This window comes from Homarus americanus, unplaced genomic scaffold, assembly GCF_018991925.1.
Source record: "Homarus americanus isolate GMGI-L3 unplaced genomic scaffold, GMGI_Hamer_2.0 scaffold57980, whole genome shotgun sequence".
NCBI lineage: Eukaryota > Metazoa > Arthropoda > Malacostraca > Decapoda > Nephropidae > Homarus > Homarus americanus.
The window spans coordinates 2,868,605-2,888,717 of record NW_024716703.1 but is presented as its reverse complement, the minus strand read 5'-3'; the positions used below and the strand labels follow the sequence as shown (position 1 = coordinate 2,888,717).

Below are 20,113 nucleotides of genomic sequence, written 5' to 3'. Positions count from 1 at the left end.
GTAGAGTGCGTAGTACAGTATGTATCTTTAATGAAGTAACTAATCGGGTTTTAAGAAATGGGTTAAAATTATGTAGGTACAGGCATCTGCCCGATATTAGAGCAAGACTCGAGTGAGGCCAGGCCTTCTGGTGTGGGTTCAGGAGCCTATTATTCCTGAGCGTGTGTTTAGTGATGCCAGTGCTTACGTGGACACCCCAGTAATGCTTGGTAATAGTGATTTTGGTGGTGAATTTAGTGTTGAGTATGGTGATACAAGTGCTACTGGCGATGGTGCAGGTGACGTGCATGAGAATATTGGTGAGACATCCGCTTCTACAAACTCAATGCGACAGTGATGAAACAGATATAGAATACGATGATGATAATGAGCCACAAAAGGGTGAAAGTGAGTCTCTTAATGACAGTAACACTGTGATTGCAGAAAAATCAATACATCACGGTATGAACCATCGGAAGATCTTTTTAGAGACTATGATGACTTGCCTGTTGACAATGAAAGTGACACACATCATGATGAAAGTGATTATCATAATGACAATAACACTGAATGCATAGAATAACTTTTTAGCGTGCTACGAAGCATCCGAAGATCATTTTGCCGACTATGACGAGTTAAAAGACAATGTGGCATGCATTGACGATGATAATGACTATGAAAGAGAACTTGAAATAGATGAAACTGAGTGTACTCATAATACAAAAAGTGACTGCTATGCATCACAAGACCTTTTTGCAGACTGTGATCCGGTACAGAGTTATGTGACATGCACTGACGGCAATAATGACGATGAAAGTAAAGAAAATGATGAAAGTGAGTGTAATGGTAACACAAACAGTGACACTAATGTATCACCACAAGAACATACAGACTGTGAGGAGGTAGAAGTGGACAGTGATGAGACATGCATTGACCTTGATAGTGATGAAAGTGAGCCACACCCAACGAATGCTAGTGAAAGTGAGCCCATAACTCAGTCTTATAATGAAACCGGCATCAATAATCAATGATGTAGTTGATGAAAAATCTGTGTGGCGATTTTCAGAGAGGGCAGAGAAAGACTTTGATCAGTACATGATTGATTATGACGAGGCCATTAAAGTTATACGCACTCCTCAGGATTTACGTAACTTCAACTTACTGCGATCTTCAGGGACAATAAAACGAAGGAACTAAACAAAGTAAGATTGTTATATTATCATAATACTGTTTTTACCAAAGATCATGCAAACTTTCTCCGCCTTTGTATTCGTATGTAGGGGAGAGGTTAATGGTGGGGAGGATGAGTGTAGTGGTGTTTCCTTATTATTACACATTATTAGACTTCACAATATTATAAATCTTGGCTAATAATAGGGACGAAAATGTAAATACTGATAGGCAAATGAGTTTTTTATTAATATATATATATTAATCCTGGCGGGTTGAGGTGTTGATTATGTGTAGAAGTCCGCGTGCTTTATTGGGCTAATGAAATATATATGGATCCTCGTGTTTCGAAGCCGGATTTGGTAAAACGTTACTCTGACCACCTACTGTAAGTGATACGGGTGGTCCCCATTAGAGGTTCACGGCGCCATAAGCTCATTGAACAGGCTTTGTGTGAAATATAACAAAGTCTAGGACTGCTTTTAGTATCCTGGTGGTCCAGCGGTTAGCGTTCCCCGGTCACAGTCATAGGCTTTACGCGGTCAATTGAACCCACAGGGTACCGCGTTAAGTGAAAACCGCGTTAAGTGAACAACAGAACATATGGGATTAATTCCAATAGAGACTGGCCCGACCCCCAAACTCCACTTTTTGACGACACACAACTATGTTGTAGTAAAAATTTTATCTTAACTTTATGATGGTATGAACAAACAAGTAATATAGAAGAGGTTAGGTTAGGAAAAATAAAGGTTAACTTAGGAAAAATAAAGGTTAGGTTAGGAAAACTAAAAGTTAGGTGTAACACTTACGTTAGTAGAAGACACACACTGCGCAACCTTACAGCGCGGCTTGCCCAGGCGGAGAGAGGCAGAGGCGGGAGGGGAGGGAGGGAGGAGTAGGAGGAGGGAGAGGTGAGGCAGGCGGCAGGCGGGAGCGGGTGGCGGGTGGGGCGAATCTAAAAATAGTGTCTCGAGCCGGACACTGCGCGTATATGGGTAGATGAACCGCGTTAAGTGAAAGTTCGGTTCTGGCGAGGCACCGCGTATATGAGAAATCGCGTTAAGTGAAACCGCGTAAAGCAGGGTACAACTGTAATATATATATATATACTGTATATATATATATTTTTTTTTTGGGGGGGGGAAGGGGGGTGTAAGGCGAGTGCTGTTTTTGGTGATCATTTACCCGTTTTACAGTATTGGCCCACAATAATAAGAAAATTTTGCAGAAAATGCAATTATTGTTGGTTTGAAGATCAAAACAACTGTACATCACAGGTAGTTATTCTCATGCAACTCGCTATAAAATAATAACTATTCACAGTACTGTACTAACTTCCAGTTTTCACAGTTTGCTAGGAGAGGGATTGAGCTGCATGATAAAAATAATGAACCCTCTAGCTTAAAAAACAAAAAGTTATGGTTGTTTGAACTTCGAAAACTTTAAACGAGTTTTCTCAGCTTTTTGAATTTGCCGATTCACCCCCTTCTAATGCAGAGCGCCTCACTTGAACTTGGTCTTTTTACACTCATGTTTTTCTGACTTTTGCATTTTTTTGGATTTAGGTCTGCCCATATTACTCCCACTTATTGGGGTTCCACTGTAATACATAAAGCAGCTAAAATAATGAGGGTAATAATCTCTAAAAAGAGAATTTTACTTAATTTTCTCAAGTATTATATTGCTTTTCCCATTTTTACAGATAAAACAGTATTACTGTATACAGTATACATTTACTGGGTAATATACAAAAAAATTCTAAGATGTAGGAAAGGATAAGTATGGATGAGTAACTTTTCACTGAGAGTGAACTAATATTAATTACAGATACTGAATAAATAAACTAACACTTACCTGAAATCATTCTTTAATCCATGTCCTACAAATTTTACACCTTTATCAACCAAGTATCTAAGTTTCACATAAGTTGACTTAAGAGTAGTGAGGTGCTTCTGGGAAAAGTTAGCATCCAGGTCACCAGGTTTAATCCCAGAAAACTGTGTGAGGTAGTCGACCACTTGCTCTTGAGTAGAGATGTAGTCATCAAGGAAAGGTGTGCCCTCCAAAGGACCTTGTCTACATTGGAACAAATGCAGAATTAGTTTATTATGTACAGTTTGATAAATATTGCTCTTACCATAAATAAGCTTACAAAGTTATTTAAACAATATTAATATTGGGTAGGAAATTATTTTAACAAATTCATCTCTATATTATACCCTCTTATGCAGGTAATCCTTGCAACAGACTTCTGTGACGGCTTAATGGTAGTCCGCGTACCATCGCTGCGAATCTCTGCCTCTTCCTGATGAAGATTTACAAATTCTGCATCCATAGCAACTAGGTCACCTGTGGTACACAAGAGTCAAATAAGAGTAAAATTTTGAGCAAGAAAAAAGTTCAAATAAAATTCTTTACACTAATATTTCTGTTCAAAACCTGATTAACAGGAGATATTCAGAATGACATACAGTAATTGGAAAAGACTGGGCAAGGCAAGATATAGTCACATTAACATAAAATGAAAATTTATTGTAATTTCATTGAATAATCTTTTGAAGGAGGAAATAACCCCTCCACTACTGAATGCCACTTTTAATATTTTGCTTGGCTAACACTTGATACAGTAATTTTATTCAGCACAGAGGGCGCCCATACACACGGGGTTAAATAAAAGAGAAGCAGCAAGAGTACGACAGCCTCATTTTATAGTCAAGTATTGTAACCTGTTACGTATATTCCAGCCACCCCCACCCTACCAGGTATCACAGGATACACTACTCAAAAGCATACCTTAACACACATAGGGTTTTCATAAAAAAAATTGCATATGATCTAAATTATGTTTGCGTATGAATGCTAAACATACAAGACAAACATTTGGCAATGTCAGAGCAACCTGACAACTCTGTAGACTGTACTCTAAGGTCTCCAAACCAGTCTCTCTTTCATGTTTTAAGGATTGCATTTTCTGACAGCTTGTGCTGATTTCTTGTGCATCAGCAATTTCATTTATTTGTAAGTGTTGTGAGATGTTTTGAACCATGCCTCGTGTTGCTGGCGAGGATGGAGGGGTTAGAAAACATAAAAGTGCAATGAGATTGCACCACGTGGTGATAGTGTGGTGCCTCCTGATGCCCCTCCCAAGCAAAACATAAATTTTTTCAAAAAAAAATTTTCTACAACTGTTTTTTCCTAAATTACTGTGCTTTATAACAGAATAAGGTTCATTTTGCAATCACATGAAATAATGAAGGTATAAAGTGATGTATAAACATTTTCATCTCGTGTAAACAAAAATTTTGTGTTATACTTGCGCTTACGTATAGAAATAATGATTATTTATATAAAACTGTTTTGTAGATAATTAATTTACAATGCTAATGCTAAAAATCCCACCTTTTTATCTCAAATAGTATATAATTATCTCTTGTGTGAAGCAGTCAAGTGCGGTGAAGTGAGTAACAAGCCAGACCCCGAGCATCTCGTGGGTGAATGCCTACCTAAAACCAATAGTGTTGACACTTTTGGGGTTTATGTGCCAACTCTTCCCCCATTTAGTGTTACCAGATCACCTGACTCGTATCATACATGTAGGGTTGGAGCAAACTTATGCTGTTGACTGTACGTATGTATTGCCATTGATTGAAGAACATTATCACAGTGAAAAATAAAATAAAATCATGAAAAACAAACACAACTCACCCTCACTCAGTAACAGTCAGGATTACACTGTTGATACCAAATCATCTTTCACGTATAGTGCTTGCTACAACAGGAAACGTTCAGCATTCAGGTACTGTACCACACATATTTACAATTACATACAGTATAAACACACCATCTCGTTGCAAACAGGAAAATTTCAAGTATTGTGCACACATTTACTGACGTTACCTTATTGCACCAGGAATTATCAAGTAGGCCTACTGCACATGCACAGATTATTAGAAATGAATCCTATAAATAGGAAAGTGTAAAAGTATATCAGTATACATAGCACAAACCAGCCCATCCCTAGCTAAATGAGGTATAACGCACTGTAATTATTTGTGATAGTTTGAATATGAATGATCCCTTATTTTTTACTTTAATGAACCCAAGTCCATAATATATGACCCTAGCCAGAACAGGTCAGAGTGTCTGTTAAAGCTGAGGTCCATTATAGACGGTGTTCATTATATCGGGTTTACTGAATGTACAGTAGTGGTAAATACATAGTCTATACAGTCTCTCCTCGACTTACGACGGGGTTCCGTCCCAACGACCAGGTCATAAGTCGAATTGGTCGTAAGTCGAAAAGGCGAAAATAAAACATAGAAATTCTAAAATGGCTGTCTCTTTTTCTTCTCAGCACCACGAGAACTCGCACTTTTACGCTTGCCTGCCATTTTAAAGGGAATTACAAAAAAAAAAAACATTTTCAGTACACAGCGCGATCACTAACATTGGGACTCGAAAATACGTAATGTGAAAAATATTTTATACGACCATGGCAGTAGTATGTCCGGGTTGTTGTAAGTCGAGGAGAGACTGCAGTATTTTCTAATAAGTCCTTGGATTTACAAACTACTGTATTGATATACCTGTCATGGAAAACGAGGGGAATCCTGTTCAATTAAAAAAAAAATACTGTATCACTAACTAATGAAACAAGAAAGTTATTGAAAATTGATCTAACTCACCTTCCCCAGGCATTTCGTCTGCTGTGAGTGGTGTGAAAGTTATTCTTTTTCTTCCACGTTGTGCTAATGATTTATCTTCACCAAACACATCTACAGTAACTGGATTAATTGGCTCTATTTCTTGGGTTTCAGAAGGTATCTGACGCCGCTGCCAGTACAACACACAAGGAGTCTTCCAGCCACATGGAAACCACACTGCTTCTTCTGGTGCTATTGGTTGGATGCTATCCAAAATAAAATAAAATGGATATAATGGTATTTTAGAAGTTTATAAGATCCTGCCCAATCCATTTCCTACAGAACCCACGTATTGTAAATAATGAACACCTATGCTGGAAATGGGGTTATGTTCCAGGGTTTCTAAATATTACACTTCAATTCACTTGATGCCCCACAAAAGAAAAAAAGTATTTTCTCTTGATACACTAACTCCTAGTTCTAGTGTGTCACTGTTGTGATGGTACATCACTCAATTTGGGGACCAATCTTTCTTTTTGATCAAAATGGGGTATTTCACTAGGACCAGGGTCCCTAAACACTATAAATCCTAATGGAGCCAAAACTTAAAGGCATATTAAGATTAGGATTAAATTTTCAAGAATACCAATTTTAGTTACATCCAGCACCAGCCATTTCTAGGAACACAACTCCCACTATATACAAGGACAACCTGTACAGTACCTCCAGTTGATGTGGTAAACTTTTCAATAAAATGCTCACATAAGTATTTGGTGTATGTATTTCAAAAAACTTATACTGTACTGTATTTGAGCAATACTAATTACAGAAACAACCTGTCCAAAGTAACCTTAAATCTTAAACCAAGTTAAAACTTGAAAAAATTGTGCTCTTGGCCCAAAATACAGGTGAAGACTGAGTGCAAGAGTCTACATTACAAGAGAGAGATAGATGTAAGGACCAATATAGGGAGGCTTGTGATGATAGATAAGCTGGTAGATAAAGTTGCAGGGGATACACCTCAGGTAACAGAAGGATATGATGTACCAGATTCTTGTAGACTACTGTACTACTACTGAATAATGACAAACTGAGCACATGAGGAAAACTTTAAATAAACAAGATAAAAATAAAAAAAATAAAAATTATCTTACCTTATGTCATTGAAAAGATACCAATGAGAGACGGACGACACTTTGGCACGTACATGATAGCTGGGACCGACTTTTATACAAGAAACCAAGTTATTCTTGTCTGGGAAGCGAGGGTCAGCTATGTGTGAGACAACACCAACAAGCTCATATACAACACCCGTTTCATCTTCTGTGGCATTTTCAAGCTGAATGAAAACAATTTAAGATTTAACCTTAACAAAATCTTAAAAGATTAAAGTTAATAAAAGTGGTTTCTTTTTCATGAAAATTAAATGAAAATTAGCATATACAGTATATATAGAATCACAAGGAACCTATAAATAATATCCATGTTGACAGCTATATTCTCCACTTACCTCAGTTTTTGAAATATCAGAGAGTGATACAGTGCCGTCGTCATTAAGTTTGGCCCTCATACCAAGTGGCACCCAAGAGTACTCCATGGTCTGGTCAAGAAGACTTAATACATGCATTGGCTGCTGGCCTGCTGAAAGTGAAGTTCCATAACAATGAAGTATTTTATTTTTGTTACCTTTAATTCTACCCTCAAAGTCCACTCTGGAGTGGTCTTGAGGGTAGACTCAACAATTGTTTCTGATTATTTGTGAGAAGATTTCCCATTATTATTTATTTGTATGTTTTGTGTGTGTGTGTGCCTGCCTACACACACACACAAACTCACATATATACAATACTGTACAGGTAAAAGAAATAATTGTCCTAAGGGCAACACATAAAAGGAATATACATTACTTTGTACACCTGCTTTCATTACCATGGTTCCAGCTAAAATTTCTCTTAAGTAAATTCATTGTTGTTTATTTACACTGTATGAAACAAATACGTCAGATCTGTCGGATCTTAAGGCAAAACAAGGGTATGAAGAGGGAGGAGGGATTGGTGGGTGGCGGTTAGCCCGCCTCTCTCTCTCTCTTTCACACACGCACAGCTTGTCAAATAACTTTACTTTATACTTTGCCACAATCACTTCCCCAGCACCGCATGCATGCATGCATAATATCATCAATAGGTCAAAACATAAAAATAATACAAAAATTTTGGTGCACGTGTGAGATTTTGTTATGGTATTTTTCAACTCCTAATTTCTGGCCGATAAAATTAACTTTCTTCATGTATGTATGTATGTAAAGTATGTGTAATAATAAATAAATAATAATAATAATTAACGGTTTATTGAAAAAGTTCTTCAGCCCAAAGGCTGAAATATACATTGGACATAAATGAGTTATTACATACATTGGTGGTTTAACAAAAGCCTTCATTAGAGAAAGGTAAGGGAACATAAAGTGAACACACAGATTAATGTTTACAGTGGAGGTCACGTAGATCATGAACGCTGAGGTGTTGAACAGCAGACACGTAGTGTAGTAATTCCCTCACAGATGGTGTTATGAGGGGCTTGACGTGGTGTGATAATTCCCTCACAGGTGGTGTTATGAGGGGCATCATATGGTGTAATAATTCCCTCACAGACGGTGTTATGAGGGGCATCACGTGGTGTAGTAATTCCCTCGCAGACGGTGTTATGAGGTACCTGACGTGAGGTAGTAATTCCCTCACAGATGGTGTTATGAGGGGCATCACGTGGAGTAGTAATTCCCTCACAAATGGTGTTAAGAGGGCCCTGATGTGGTGGGGTAATTCTCTCACAGATGGTGTTATGAGGGACCTCACGTGGTGTAGTAATTCCCTCACAGATGGTGTTATGAGGAACCTCACATGATGCTGTAGCAACTCATTCACTACGTGGTGTCGTAGCATCATCATGGGGACACCACATGGTCTGGTGTCACAGAACCTCATTCACTTAAGTGAGTGAGGTGTCGTCCCAGGCCTCCCTATCGTGGACGGATTAACACATAGCTGGTGTTGTTGAGTCTCAGGGGCAGTTATCACTGGGTACCTGGGACCTCACTGTGTGAAGGTTAGCTTGGGTACGACTCAGCTGTTACTGTTGAGTTGTTTTTCACTGACTTAAGCACTGTTCACCACTATTCAACACTGGTTCCATTCCTTTCCTAAATTAAATAGTAACTTCTGGCGAGAACTTGTTGATATTCCAGTGGGGAGGAGGGGTTCAGGGGAGGGAATTGGTATGGGCCAACATAACAGTTGACCTGGCTGCTGCCAGAGCAGCGGCAGGTACTTCTTGACTCTTCGGTGGTCAAGGATGAAGTGTGTGTGTGTGTGTGTGTGTGTGTGTGAAGAAAGTTAATTAACTTTCTTCATATTTACAGAATATGAAGAAAGTTATTTTTATCTACCAGAAATTAGGAGTTGAAAAATAACAAAAACATAAATCTCACTCATGCACCAAAATTTTTGTATTAATTTTATGTTTTTGACCTATTGATGATTTTGTGCATGTGTGCGGTGCTGGGAAATTTACATTATTTTTCCATTATATCCACATAAAATCTTATAAACAGAATGAGAAAAAAATTAAATAAATATCATTAGGTCAAAAGCATAAAATTATTAAAAATTTCTTCGTCCAACTGCGAGATTTAGAAGGAGTTACAGTGTCTGCAAATCGCTTTGCAACAGGACCATGTTTTTGCATTCAATGACATGTTGCAAAAATATTTGCGTAAATTAGCTTATACATATCACAAATTCAATTTATCGTTCGTCTGCTGACATGTAGCGGTGTGAATAAGGGATGAGGTAGCAGCTGGCCTCCTCAGTGTACCCCTATGAACAACACTAATTACACAACACAATCTCAAACATACATATCTTCCACAAAAGAGAAAAATATATGATAATTTAGCAATCTTCCTATGAACATTTAAAGTAGTTAAAACACCTCCATACCCTTGTCTATACACTTATTTATAATTTGCTTAACAGTCGTTGTTTCTAAATCCACCCACACTAATCAACAATACCATCTAAGTAATTAATCTTTTATATTATCAACCAGTGCAACCACTCCCTAAATGTCATCATACTTCTCTCTTCTTCCCCATACTTGATACAAAAAGTTTGTTGGCAACTGGCCAAGGTAAATGGATAAATTTGAATTAAGTACTGTATAAAATAATAAGCCATTTTCAATATTTATAAATTTTGCTTCTGTTAATTTTTATTATTACTTTACATATACAGTATACTGTACACACTCTCATCCACATTCCTTAAAATTTGCACCCACCTTCCCCAGCATCACGGCCAGGATGCCAAAATCGGCAGTCATGACGAGTACAGGCCTGTCCATATCTACAAGGTCGAGCAGGAGATGGCTGTGGGGTAGAGGTATCTGGGTATCTCTTAGATGGCGTTGAAGGACTACCTGCCGTTAATATAAGAAATTTAGATGAGAAGATAAACAATTACATATACTGTACTGTACAGTAGTAAATAATGTATATGCTGTATAGGATAATTGATATTACAATGCTAGCATATTTTACCATTAAATATAACTGGATATTAAAATTTAATAATATGCACTGAAAACCCCTTTTTTTTCATCTCAGTAATAAAATAACTCTTCCAATGTGCAGTATTTGGTCACACTAGAAAGGTTATACATGTACAGTACATGGTTAACCACTACTAAAATGATTATATTTTACAAAGTTAATGACCACTCAAATGTAATACTGTATCATGTAGGTACAGGTACTTAATAAGAAGATTCCCAACAATTTCAATCACACTTTATTTTAAAACAAAAGACTGACTGTGCTTACAAGTTCTACATATTCAAACTGACAGACTCTCAGATATCCAAATGATGCCAGATGTATTATCTTTGTATAATGCTACAATAATTTAAAGGCAATAATATTTCCCTCACCTGCACTAAGAGAAGGAGTACTCCTTTCTTTAGTCTTGTTATTTTCTTTATCATTATTTCCCTGTTTAGCTTCTGCATTTTTCTTTTCTTCCTCTCTTTTTTTATCACGAATCTCTGTTAGCAAAATTTCAAATTGGTTTCTCCAGAACTTGATATCCTGTTGAAGTAAACGAAAAAGCCAGCATGTTAGAGCCATTTTCCAACACCTGGGGAGTCCAGTGTTAATTGCAACCACAGTAAATCATAAAGAGAAAGAATATTCCTTTTATCATTCTCAAGGTATGATCACTGGAATGGCAAGAACTAAACAATATACTCTACCTGTACTACTCTCATCATTAGAAAAAAAAAATCTCATGTACTTCATAAAATGAAAAATGTATCCACCCCTATCAAGTCCTCCTGTGTAATAGATAAAACTAATACAAGAGCATTATTATAATCAATGTTTCATAGCCATTTACCATGCTTGTTTAAGTCAGCCATGATTACCTGATACCAGATCTTCTTGCTGCAGTCTCTTACAGCCTCTCATCAGGTTCTTAACTCTCATGTCATTTCTTACCTGTGTCACATTGCACATCCACCTTACCATCCTCATTTCAGCTTGCACTAACCTGCAGATGCCATCCTCTTTAACTGCCATACAAAATCACACTTTTAACAACAATTTTTCCTTTCATGTGGAGAAAAGGTCCTCTTGCCATAAAAAAAGAAAAGAAAAGGCAATAACTCCCTAAACTTCCTCCATCCTTTTTAGACTCTTGTAACTGAGCTAGCTTCATCAGTGCCTCCAGACACTGATCATGTCACCCAGGTAGCAGAACTCATCAACACAGTCCAAAGATAAATCCCCAATGTTGAGTATTTCCAGCCTTTCTAAGGCCACATGATTACCTGTGTATATAGGACACTCAAAGTGAGCAACTTCCTACAGTCTACAATCTACACCACTGCACCACCTTCCACACTCACTGCATATTACAGTGTGCTGAGTTGTTGCCAACACCTAACAACAGCATATGGCTATTTTCCACTTTTCACCATGGGTGACTTGACTCACAACACTTTGAATATTCCATCCTTCCCCTCCTAAAATTTTTCCACCCCTTCTTCAATACTATCTGCTATCAGCACTAAGTCATCAGCATACAACAACTCTCATGGAAGATCAGTCTTTAAAGTCCTGTGATATTGCCTTTAGCACCATGATAAACAAAAGAATGCTCAAGATGGACCCCCGACAAACCTCCACGTTCACCTCAAATTTCTCATCATTAACTCTCACAGCAGTTTTTGAGTCTTCATATAATAATATAACCACTCAACAAGACACTCCTCAACCCCTAGCTTTCTCACTGCCCACTTTACTACTTCATATGGTACCCTGTCAAATGCCTTCTGAGTCTACAAAGTACATTACAGTAAAAAATCGATTTTGAAACCTTCAAATGACTACAGGTTTAGCTGACCTTAAGTCATTTATGAGTGGTGATCTACAGGCAGATATGTGAGATACAGCGCCATCCTTCAAAGTGTCACTGTTGTATTAGATACAGCCACTCCTCAACTTACGATGGGGTTAGGGACCCAAATCCAGGTCGTAAGTCGAAGTGGTCGTAAGTTGAAAATGCGAAGATAATACATAGAAAATCTAAAATGGGTGTCTCTTTTTCTTCTCAGCACCACAAAACTCACTTTTAAGCATGTCAGCCATTTTAAAGGGAATTACAAGCAAAAATTTTGTCAGTACACAGCGCAATCACTAACGTCGGGACTTGAAAATACGTAATTTGAAAAAAATTTGGTATGACTGTGCCGGTCGTACGTCCGGGTGGTCATAAGTCAAGTAGGTCGTAAGTCGAGGAGTAGCTGTATACACCATCAAGACCACACACAAATTGTGCATTAATGATTCTTTTTTCTTGATGAAAACATTGATTTAAGTGATAAAAATGGCCTCCAAGAATGGTGAAATGAAGAGAAAGCATGCAGTGATAAATATTTGCAAAAAATTTAAAATTACAGATAAAATAGAGCCTGGTATTTCAGTTACCAGCATTGCTGTTGGCTGGATTTTTAAGGAACCTTAGTCCCATGTTATAGGGACAGAAGAGCCACTAAGCTGTTTATGACATCTCTATAGTGATGAGATGATGAACTAATGAGGGAAGGATAGGTGTATGTGTATGTGTGTGTACATACTGTATTATGATTGACATGAAGTAGAAATTATATTTTTAATTTTTTATGTACAATAAAATGTTTTAATAAACATTTCTCCAACAAGAATGATTTGTTTTTCACACTTTCCCAATTTAACAAAATCAAGAGAGAGAGAATAGCCTATAAAATATCATGTTAACACACGGTTTGATTTGTTTATACTTACATAATTATACAAATTCTCGATGAGACTTAAGACAACAAAATTTCTCCCCACCCTTTGATACATATAGTGAATGGCCTGAATAAAAATACCTGTACAGTTCACTGTATTTCAATTGCCACTCAGCTCAGTGACTCATCTGCCAAGCACACTACCTGTAAGTAACCTTCATCTGAAACGACACCCTTACGTGAATATGTGGTGTTTACACTTAGTTTCTACTCTTTATAAAATGGTCATTATTATCCTCCTTTGCTTTATATGCTTGGTGTCATTTGTCTTGATATACTGTACATAATGATAAATGAAAAGAGAAGAAGTAATGGGGAATGTGTTCTCCAAAAGCGTGAATTTGTGTGTGACTTCAAAGGTAAATACTGTACTGTATTCCTTATTTCAAACGTTTTTTTCCATTCATATACTGCATTGAAAGTTAATATTTTCAAGCAGTTAAATCTTTACAGACATTACATTCACCATTAGAGCGAGCCAGAATTGGGTATCCTTACAGTTTTATATGAATTTATTTACGATATATCAATATGAATTGTATAATGTATAAGCCAAGAAGATGCATGGGGGTAGGGCTTGTACTGTCAGCTACAAAAGCCTAACAACTATATGGTCTAACCTCCACTCAGGGGATATTTTACTATTGTAGAAAAGGAAACAGCCCTAATATTAAGCATCCCAGCAAAATGCATGGCCACTACTGAGTAAGAGCACTTTAAAGCCAAGATGAACACTTTCCTCAGGATCTCACACAGAGGAAAAGAATTACCATAAATTATCCCCCCCTTTTTTTTACACAACCCACAGCTGATGCGCCACTAATAAAAATCAAAACACTTCATCACGAAAGCTTATCTTTCATGCAGCTGAAAAACAGGAATGGAAAAATTAGTTCTTTCAAGATGATATGCATCATTGACACAGAAGACCAACCTTCTCTATACTCCAAATTTTCTAAGGGAGTGTAGAATCATTTCCCACTAAATATGTGCACAATTCAGATCCCCATGAAATAGGACTGTCCTGTCTCTAAATGTAGCTTTCAAAGACTATGAATATTACTATCTTAAGTAATAGAGGGAGTCCCTAGCTCCAATACCAGAGCTGCAAAACCTAGCTTAGCCACCATTTTCTCCCAATGTTGAAAAGATACAGACTCTTTAGACAGTAGAGTATAGACCTCCTTTGGAAAAGAATGATTAATATCTACTAGAAGCCCAACCAACCCATTCCTTGTGTTCTATTGGAGATCGAGTCTCTGGAAAATTTGTCTTGAAGAGAACTTAATCTTCCCTTATACTGGACACAAAAACCTTGCTTTAGCTACAGTTTAAATTATAAGCAGTGTATCCCAGTCTACTTTTCCATAACAGGAAAAAGCAGAAGACTCTAGGCTAATTATCTTATGAGAATAGCAATAGATTCTAAAAAATTGAGATACAGGTTATAGCCCAATTCTATCAACATCACATAAAGAAAAAAGAGTTAAACTGCACCATGTAATGCTGGATTCACCTGCAATGAAACAATTATAATTCTTTAATCCCCTAAACGTTGAAAGTTAATCTTCTTTAGTCATGAATATATACTGTATCAATGATGCAATTCAAATAATTCTCATAACAAGTGCAAAATTGAAAGCACACAAACTTAGGTACTACACTGTACTGAGTATAAGTTTATCAAGCTAATTGCTTGTTTGCCCTATGGTTAGTTTCTACATACCCCTGCAAAATGACTGATTGTACAGTATATAATTCATCTGGCATTGTAAAAGTTAAGTCAGATGATAACATTACCCCTGTACAGGGTTACGAAATAGTTCTGTTCCTGAGGACGTTCTTAAGTCGGAAATGTACGTAAGTCGGAACACATGCTATGTGCATATCGTACTTACAGAACAGAGTTAAAAATTTCACTATATCATAGCACAAGTCCTTGTATACATCTAAAATCACTTAATTTAGGACAAAAGAAGAAATACAATGACAAAATACAGTAAATGAAAGTAAAAAAAATAAGTCATCAGGTAAATAAAATACTGTAAATTTAAAGTTTAACCTAGTTCATAAGCCGGACGTTCTTAAGTTGGGGACTCCCTGTATAGGCAAAAGAGGTCTGGTGTTGCCTATTGTAAAATCATTCCTTTTAATAACTGGGGGTTACCTCAGATCTCTTTTCTTGATATGAGGACCTATTTTATTTCATAACCACAGGCATAATCTTACCTGTGCACTATCAAGGCCACAGTTCATTGCCAATATATTTGGTAAAGTTTTATAGCGCCGCCACTGCTCTATAGGTTGGTATCTGACACAAGAATCACACCAAGCTTGTCTTGTTTGTTCAAGGCTCATACTCAACTCCACCACTGAAGAAAATGAACAGCTACCTGAAAGTATATTTTTAACAGAAAGAGATATGAATAAGACAACTTAATTTTGCAATATACTGTACAGTGCAATAGTTTGGAGAATTGTGCCTTTTACCTAAATAGCACAAAATCATATATTTCACATGAAAGATTCTTTCCACACGTGACATAATTTAAATTTCTTTTCTCTGCTTTAAATCTAAATGTGATGATATTAAAACAGCAGCCAGTATATAGATTTACATAAGTAGAGGATAATTACAATAACAGAGGAGCAAGTCCATTAAAATAGAGTTATTATTAAAGTAAAGGACTCATTATGAACCACACGTTTATTGAGCAACAGCTTAATGCCAGCAAAATAATATGATTCTCTGATATAATTAATGAATGGAACTAAAAATTAGGGAAATGCTAAATTTATTTACAAGCACTATTTATCACTTTCCAGTCAAAAAGTGTTTTCAACTAAAAAGTCTGACCTACTGTAATACTGCACTAAAAAAAACATTAGACCAAGGTACTCTACTCTTCAATACAGTATACTGGTTAAGAATCTATTTTAATTTTTTTTTAATTTGAGTATTTACTGGAAATTACTGACCCTTAAGATAATTAAAATATTTTTATTACACCAATTACATGATCCCTGTATGCTTTAGATTATTTTATTTTTTATTTTACCATTAATATAGATGGACTGTACCATGTACTGTATACTCTGTACAAGATACTTTCCTCTCTAAAAGAATTTTTGGGCAAAATAATGCCTTATTTAATACAAGTACAGTACTGTATCCAAGCATGATCAGTTATATTGTTATACCTGTCATATCAAACCTTAATATTCTTTCCTCATACATTAATAATAAAAACAATGAAAAATTAAAGCATTTTACTCTGACGCTCATTAACTCTTGCACGCACTGTTTGACTGCAGTCAAATAAAACAAATACTATACTAATACTGTATATGCAGTGTTTAACTTTTCTCCTCATCTTTCAAGAAATGTGCAACTTTGCTGGAGTGTTCCAGCAAAGGCCCTTAATCAGCCCACCCCCTTGTGGTAGTGAACCCAGACTGCCCTCCTATTAGGAAATGTACCAAAGTTAAACAGTATTTCATTATTTTTTCATATGTTAGGAAGTAAATTAGAATAGTTGTGAACTATTTATCATTAGTTAGATAGGTTTTGTTTTTGTTTGTGAACCATTTTCGTGTTTTAAGGGTATGATACAATATTGGGGTATTTTGTCAATGAGGACCCAAACCCTATTTTTCCCATATGTTTATTTATTTGTGATAATAAAATTCACCTAACGGACATCTTTTTTTACCTAACCCATTCGAATCTCGGGGGATACCTGTAGAACCTCCCAATATTTTTCTTAGATCATACTACAAACATAAATTGAGTACTGTTATTGTTATGTTTTGTTTGCTTTACCTGAAATCAAAGGTACAGTATATTATTTTGCTTCTAATTTTAAGAATAATACCTGTACTGTACTACATTTTAAGAATTCCTGACAATATTTGATAATGTTGGCTAAATTTTATGCTATGAAATGAGGATTCCATAAATACTTCATTTTATATTTTTCCCCTGTTGTCAAATGTCAAGAGAAATATGAATGCCAGATATGGACATATTATGATATTAACTTGATATAATGTACAGGTAGTAAAAAAGGACCAGTTTGCATTTTCATATTTTACTTGGGAATTCAGCTTGAAAATGAAGTATGTATCCAAAGGGTTAAAGGAAAATATTTTCAATTTTAATTTCATTTAGAATAGTCTTTTGCTATAAACTCCCATTATTTAATTTTTCTTGTAAAGGTGTATCCCAAAAACCGACGTCCTGTTAACTGCTGCTTTGCATAACCGACGATTACATATAAGGGAAATACCCCATAAGTTTTGTTGGTATCCCAGAAATCTGACAATCAAGATAAGAGCAGCAGAGCTGTTCTGAATTTGGCAGGTGGTAGCATGGTGTGAATTCTTGCCACAAGAGGGTTCTGCTCACTGCCCTAACTCATTCCTGCCATCTTTGCTCTTGTTAACACTTACTATGTCAATGACTTTGTGTTTTTTTTTATTTCTGACTTAGTGGACTTAAGTGTGTTACTCAATCATGCCTAAATGCCCCAGTGATAGTTCCTCTTGTGCCGGGCAGCTTGATGTGATGTGATAAGGCATAATAACAATGGTGACGAACCAGCAAAGAGCAGTAGAGACTAGAACTTGCCACTCTAGACCGTCTCTACCATCCTCAACACGGGTAAATAAGTCTCAATTTATGCTTGACATTGCTTTATATGTCTGCTTTATTTTCTTACTTTACAGTTTGCATGACAGAGATATAACATGGGTAGATGGGAGTTTTGGGACAGTGGCCATTACCCAACCCCTTGAATTTGTGATGTTCTAATGGGATTAATTGCTTCGATAACCATTGATTAATTATCTAACGATGTTTCCAATCCGTACATGCATCAGTTATCGGGGTACACCTGTATATAATTTTGCTAAATTGGTGATTAGGGAAATAGCTAACTAATTCACTTTCCCATTTTGAAGAGCAGACCTACCACACATTTGACCATGAAGTGCTTCTCATTTACATAAGAGTTGGGAGCCATTCAACAACACTGCTACCACTCTTTCTTCCACTCATAACTTTTCCAGGCACTCTTGACTTTACATGTACTTCCTTCACTAGTCCCCAAGTCAAATCTCCTTTTCCTTTGTTTCACAAAAAAGGAGAACATCCAGGTTCCATTCACTAAATTTTCAATCACTCTCCTTCTCACTCAGATTACATCCACACAGAGTCAAATATCCCATTGCGATTTGTTTTTGTTTGTTTTTAGCAACTGAATCTAAAAAAAGGTAAAGGAAGGGGGAAGGGGTGATATGACCAGACTAAAATCGGTCATCTCTAAATTAGGAGGGGAGAGGGGATCAAGTCTCAAGCAGGTTATGTATTCCTATGCCCATATTAATGATACGTTAGTATCACGGGATCAAATTACCTAAAGAATTTTATACTATTCTGATTAGAATGGTTACATAGAAAACTACATCTAATGTTTTACTTTGTAATCAATTACTGTATACTGTAGTAATAAACATGCAAAATTATAAGATATAACTTATCACATACTACATCATACCAAGTTGACTTCATTTATGTAAAATGGCTTCATTGAAAATCATGTCCTCAAAAAAAAAAAGCTTTGATGCTTACCATCCATGACATCAGGAAAGTTTAGGTTGACAAGAAGCGAGGTGGTGTCTTTATGGATCTCATGGTTACATCTGGCACACTTGTTGATGCTGACCACATGTGATCCAAATATATTTGCTACTGGTGAGTACTCCCGCTTGTCTTGTCTGTCAATTGTGTTCCCTTCCTCAGTTTCTGGAATGGTTGTAATTTTCCATTTCATTGACTTAGAATTAGAAATTCATTCATTAAGAAACTCCGATGAACCAATATACTGTATATCTATATTTATCTTCTATAAATAAATAATATTCAGTTTAGTTACCAGTACAATAAACCCTCAACTATCATTAGTTCTATCAATGCAGTCTCTATACACACTGCAAATGCTCTTAAGCCAAACATTTGAAGTAGACGATCATTGTTTTATATAATGTATGCTGTGGAACCGTACTTTGCATTACAGTAGATCTTTGCTACTCTAAGCATGCATGCATGGCCATATATTGGATATACAGGCACAACTAAACTGAGATCAATAAAAATGAGTCAGGTTCTACTCTAGTATTTCAAAGTCTCCTCCCTAAGACCTCTTATAAACAAGAGTACTTACTACTGACTTCTTTCTCCTCTATACTCGAGTCTAATATCTGGCAGCCCATTTGGAACATCCTCTCATCCATGGAGTCAACACGGGGATGATCCATTTTTTCTTCAAGAGTTTCAGTATGCAGTTGTTGTAGCACAAACCTGTTCCAACTCTAAGAGCCAAAGAAAAACAATAAAATTATTAATCCCAAGCCTTAGAATAAATATTGTATTGTATTTCCCTTGAAATACTGTAAATAATAAATATTGTGTAAAAAAAAAATGTGAATCTCACTCACTCATGATGGCTCCAACACAATCTCCACCAATTATACACGTAATCATGAGCATGAAATTGTTTACAATACTCATGTATATCCATTAAATGTTCAATGTCATCTCATTTCAACTTAGCAATGAAAAGTTGTTAAAATTTTTACACATACAGTACTGTATATCTATATTTTACATTTCTTCCATTTCCAAATGTATTGAGTGGATTGCTTGTAGATAAATGTTCTGGTGGGTACAGTACTTCAGAAGAAAAGTTACAGACATTAGTGAATGAATTTGGATGAGTGTAAGCTAGACAAAAGTTGATAGTGAATATGAAAAAAAAAAAAATTATCCAATAAAATTAATCAGTAGACAGCAGGTAAAGAGAGGAGATGGAGAAATAAATGTTAGTATGAATGTGGATAGAAATGAAGAAGTAGAGTATAGGTACTTCAGATATATG

The 20,113-nt window shown here is 36.2% G+C and overlaps 1 protein-coding gene across 6 annotated transcripts in view; it reads right to left on the bottom strand.

Annotated features, from left to right (window-relative positions):
• Nucleotides 1-20,113, bottom strand: part of LOC121858239 (PAN2-PAN3 deadenylation complex catalytic subunit PAN2-like) — a 66,456-nt gene that overhangs the window by 6,972 nt on the left and 39,371 nt on the right. For 4 of the 6 annotated variants that reach the window (XM_042354534.1, XM_042354537.1, XM_042354535.1 and 1 more), the window contains 10 exons: nucleotides 19,400-19,547; nucleotides 18,808-18,981; nucleotides 15,405-15,568; nucleotides 10,776-10,932; nucleotides 10,128-10,265; nucleotides 7,306-7,436; nucleotides 6,950-7,134; nucleotides 5,838-6,061; nucleotides 3,372-3,501; nucleotides 3,007-3,228 (listed from right to left, as the gene is read on the bottom strand). In XM_042354534.1, coding sequence (XP_042210468.1) covers nucleotides 3,007-3,228; nucleotides 3,372-3,501; nucleotides 5,838-6,061; nucleotides 6,950-7,134; nucleotides 7,306-7,436; nucleotides 10,128-10,265; nucleotides 10,776-10,932; nucleotides 15,405-15,568; nucleotides 18,808-18,981; nucleotides 19,400-19,547 — 1,673 coding nt within the window. Of the gene's footprint in view, nucleotides 1-3,006; nucleotides 3,229-3,371; nucleotides 3,502-4,857; nucleotides 4,922-5,837; nucleotides 6,062-6,949; nucleotides 7,135-7,305; nucleotides 7,437-10,127; nucleotides 10,266-10,775; nucleotides 10,933-15,404; nucleotides 15,569-18,807; nucleotides 18,982-19,399; nucleotides 19,548-20,113 lie in introns of those variants that run through there. The other 2 variants (XM_042354536.1, XM_042354539.1) reach the window with 2 other exon arrangements.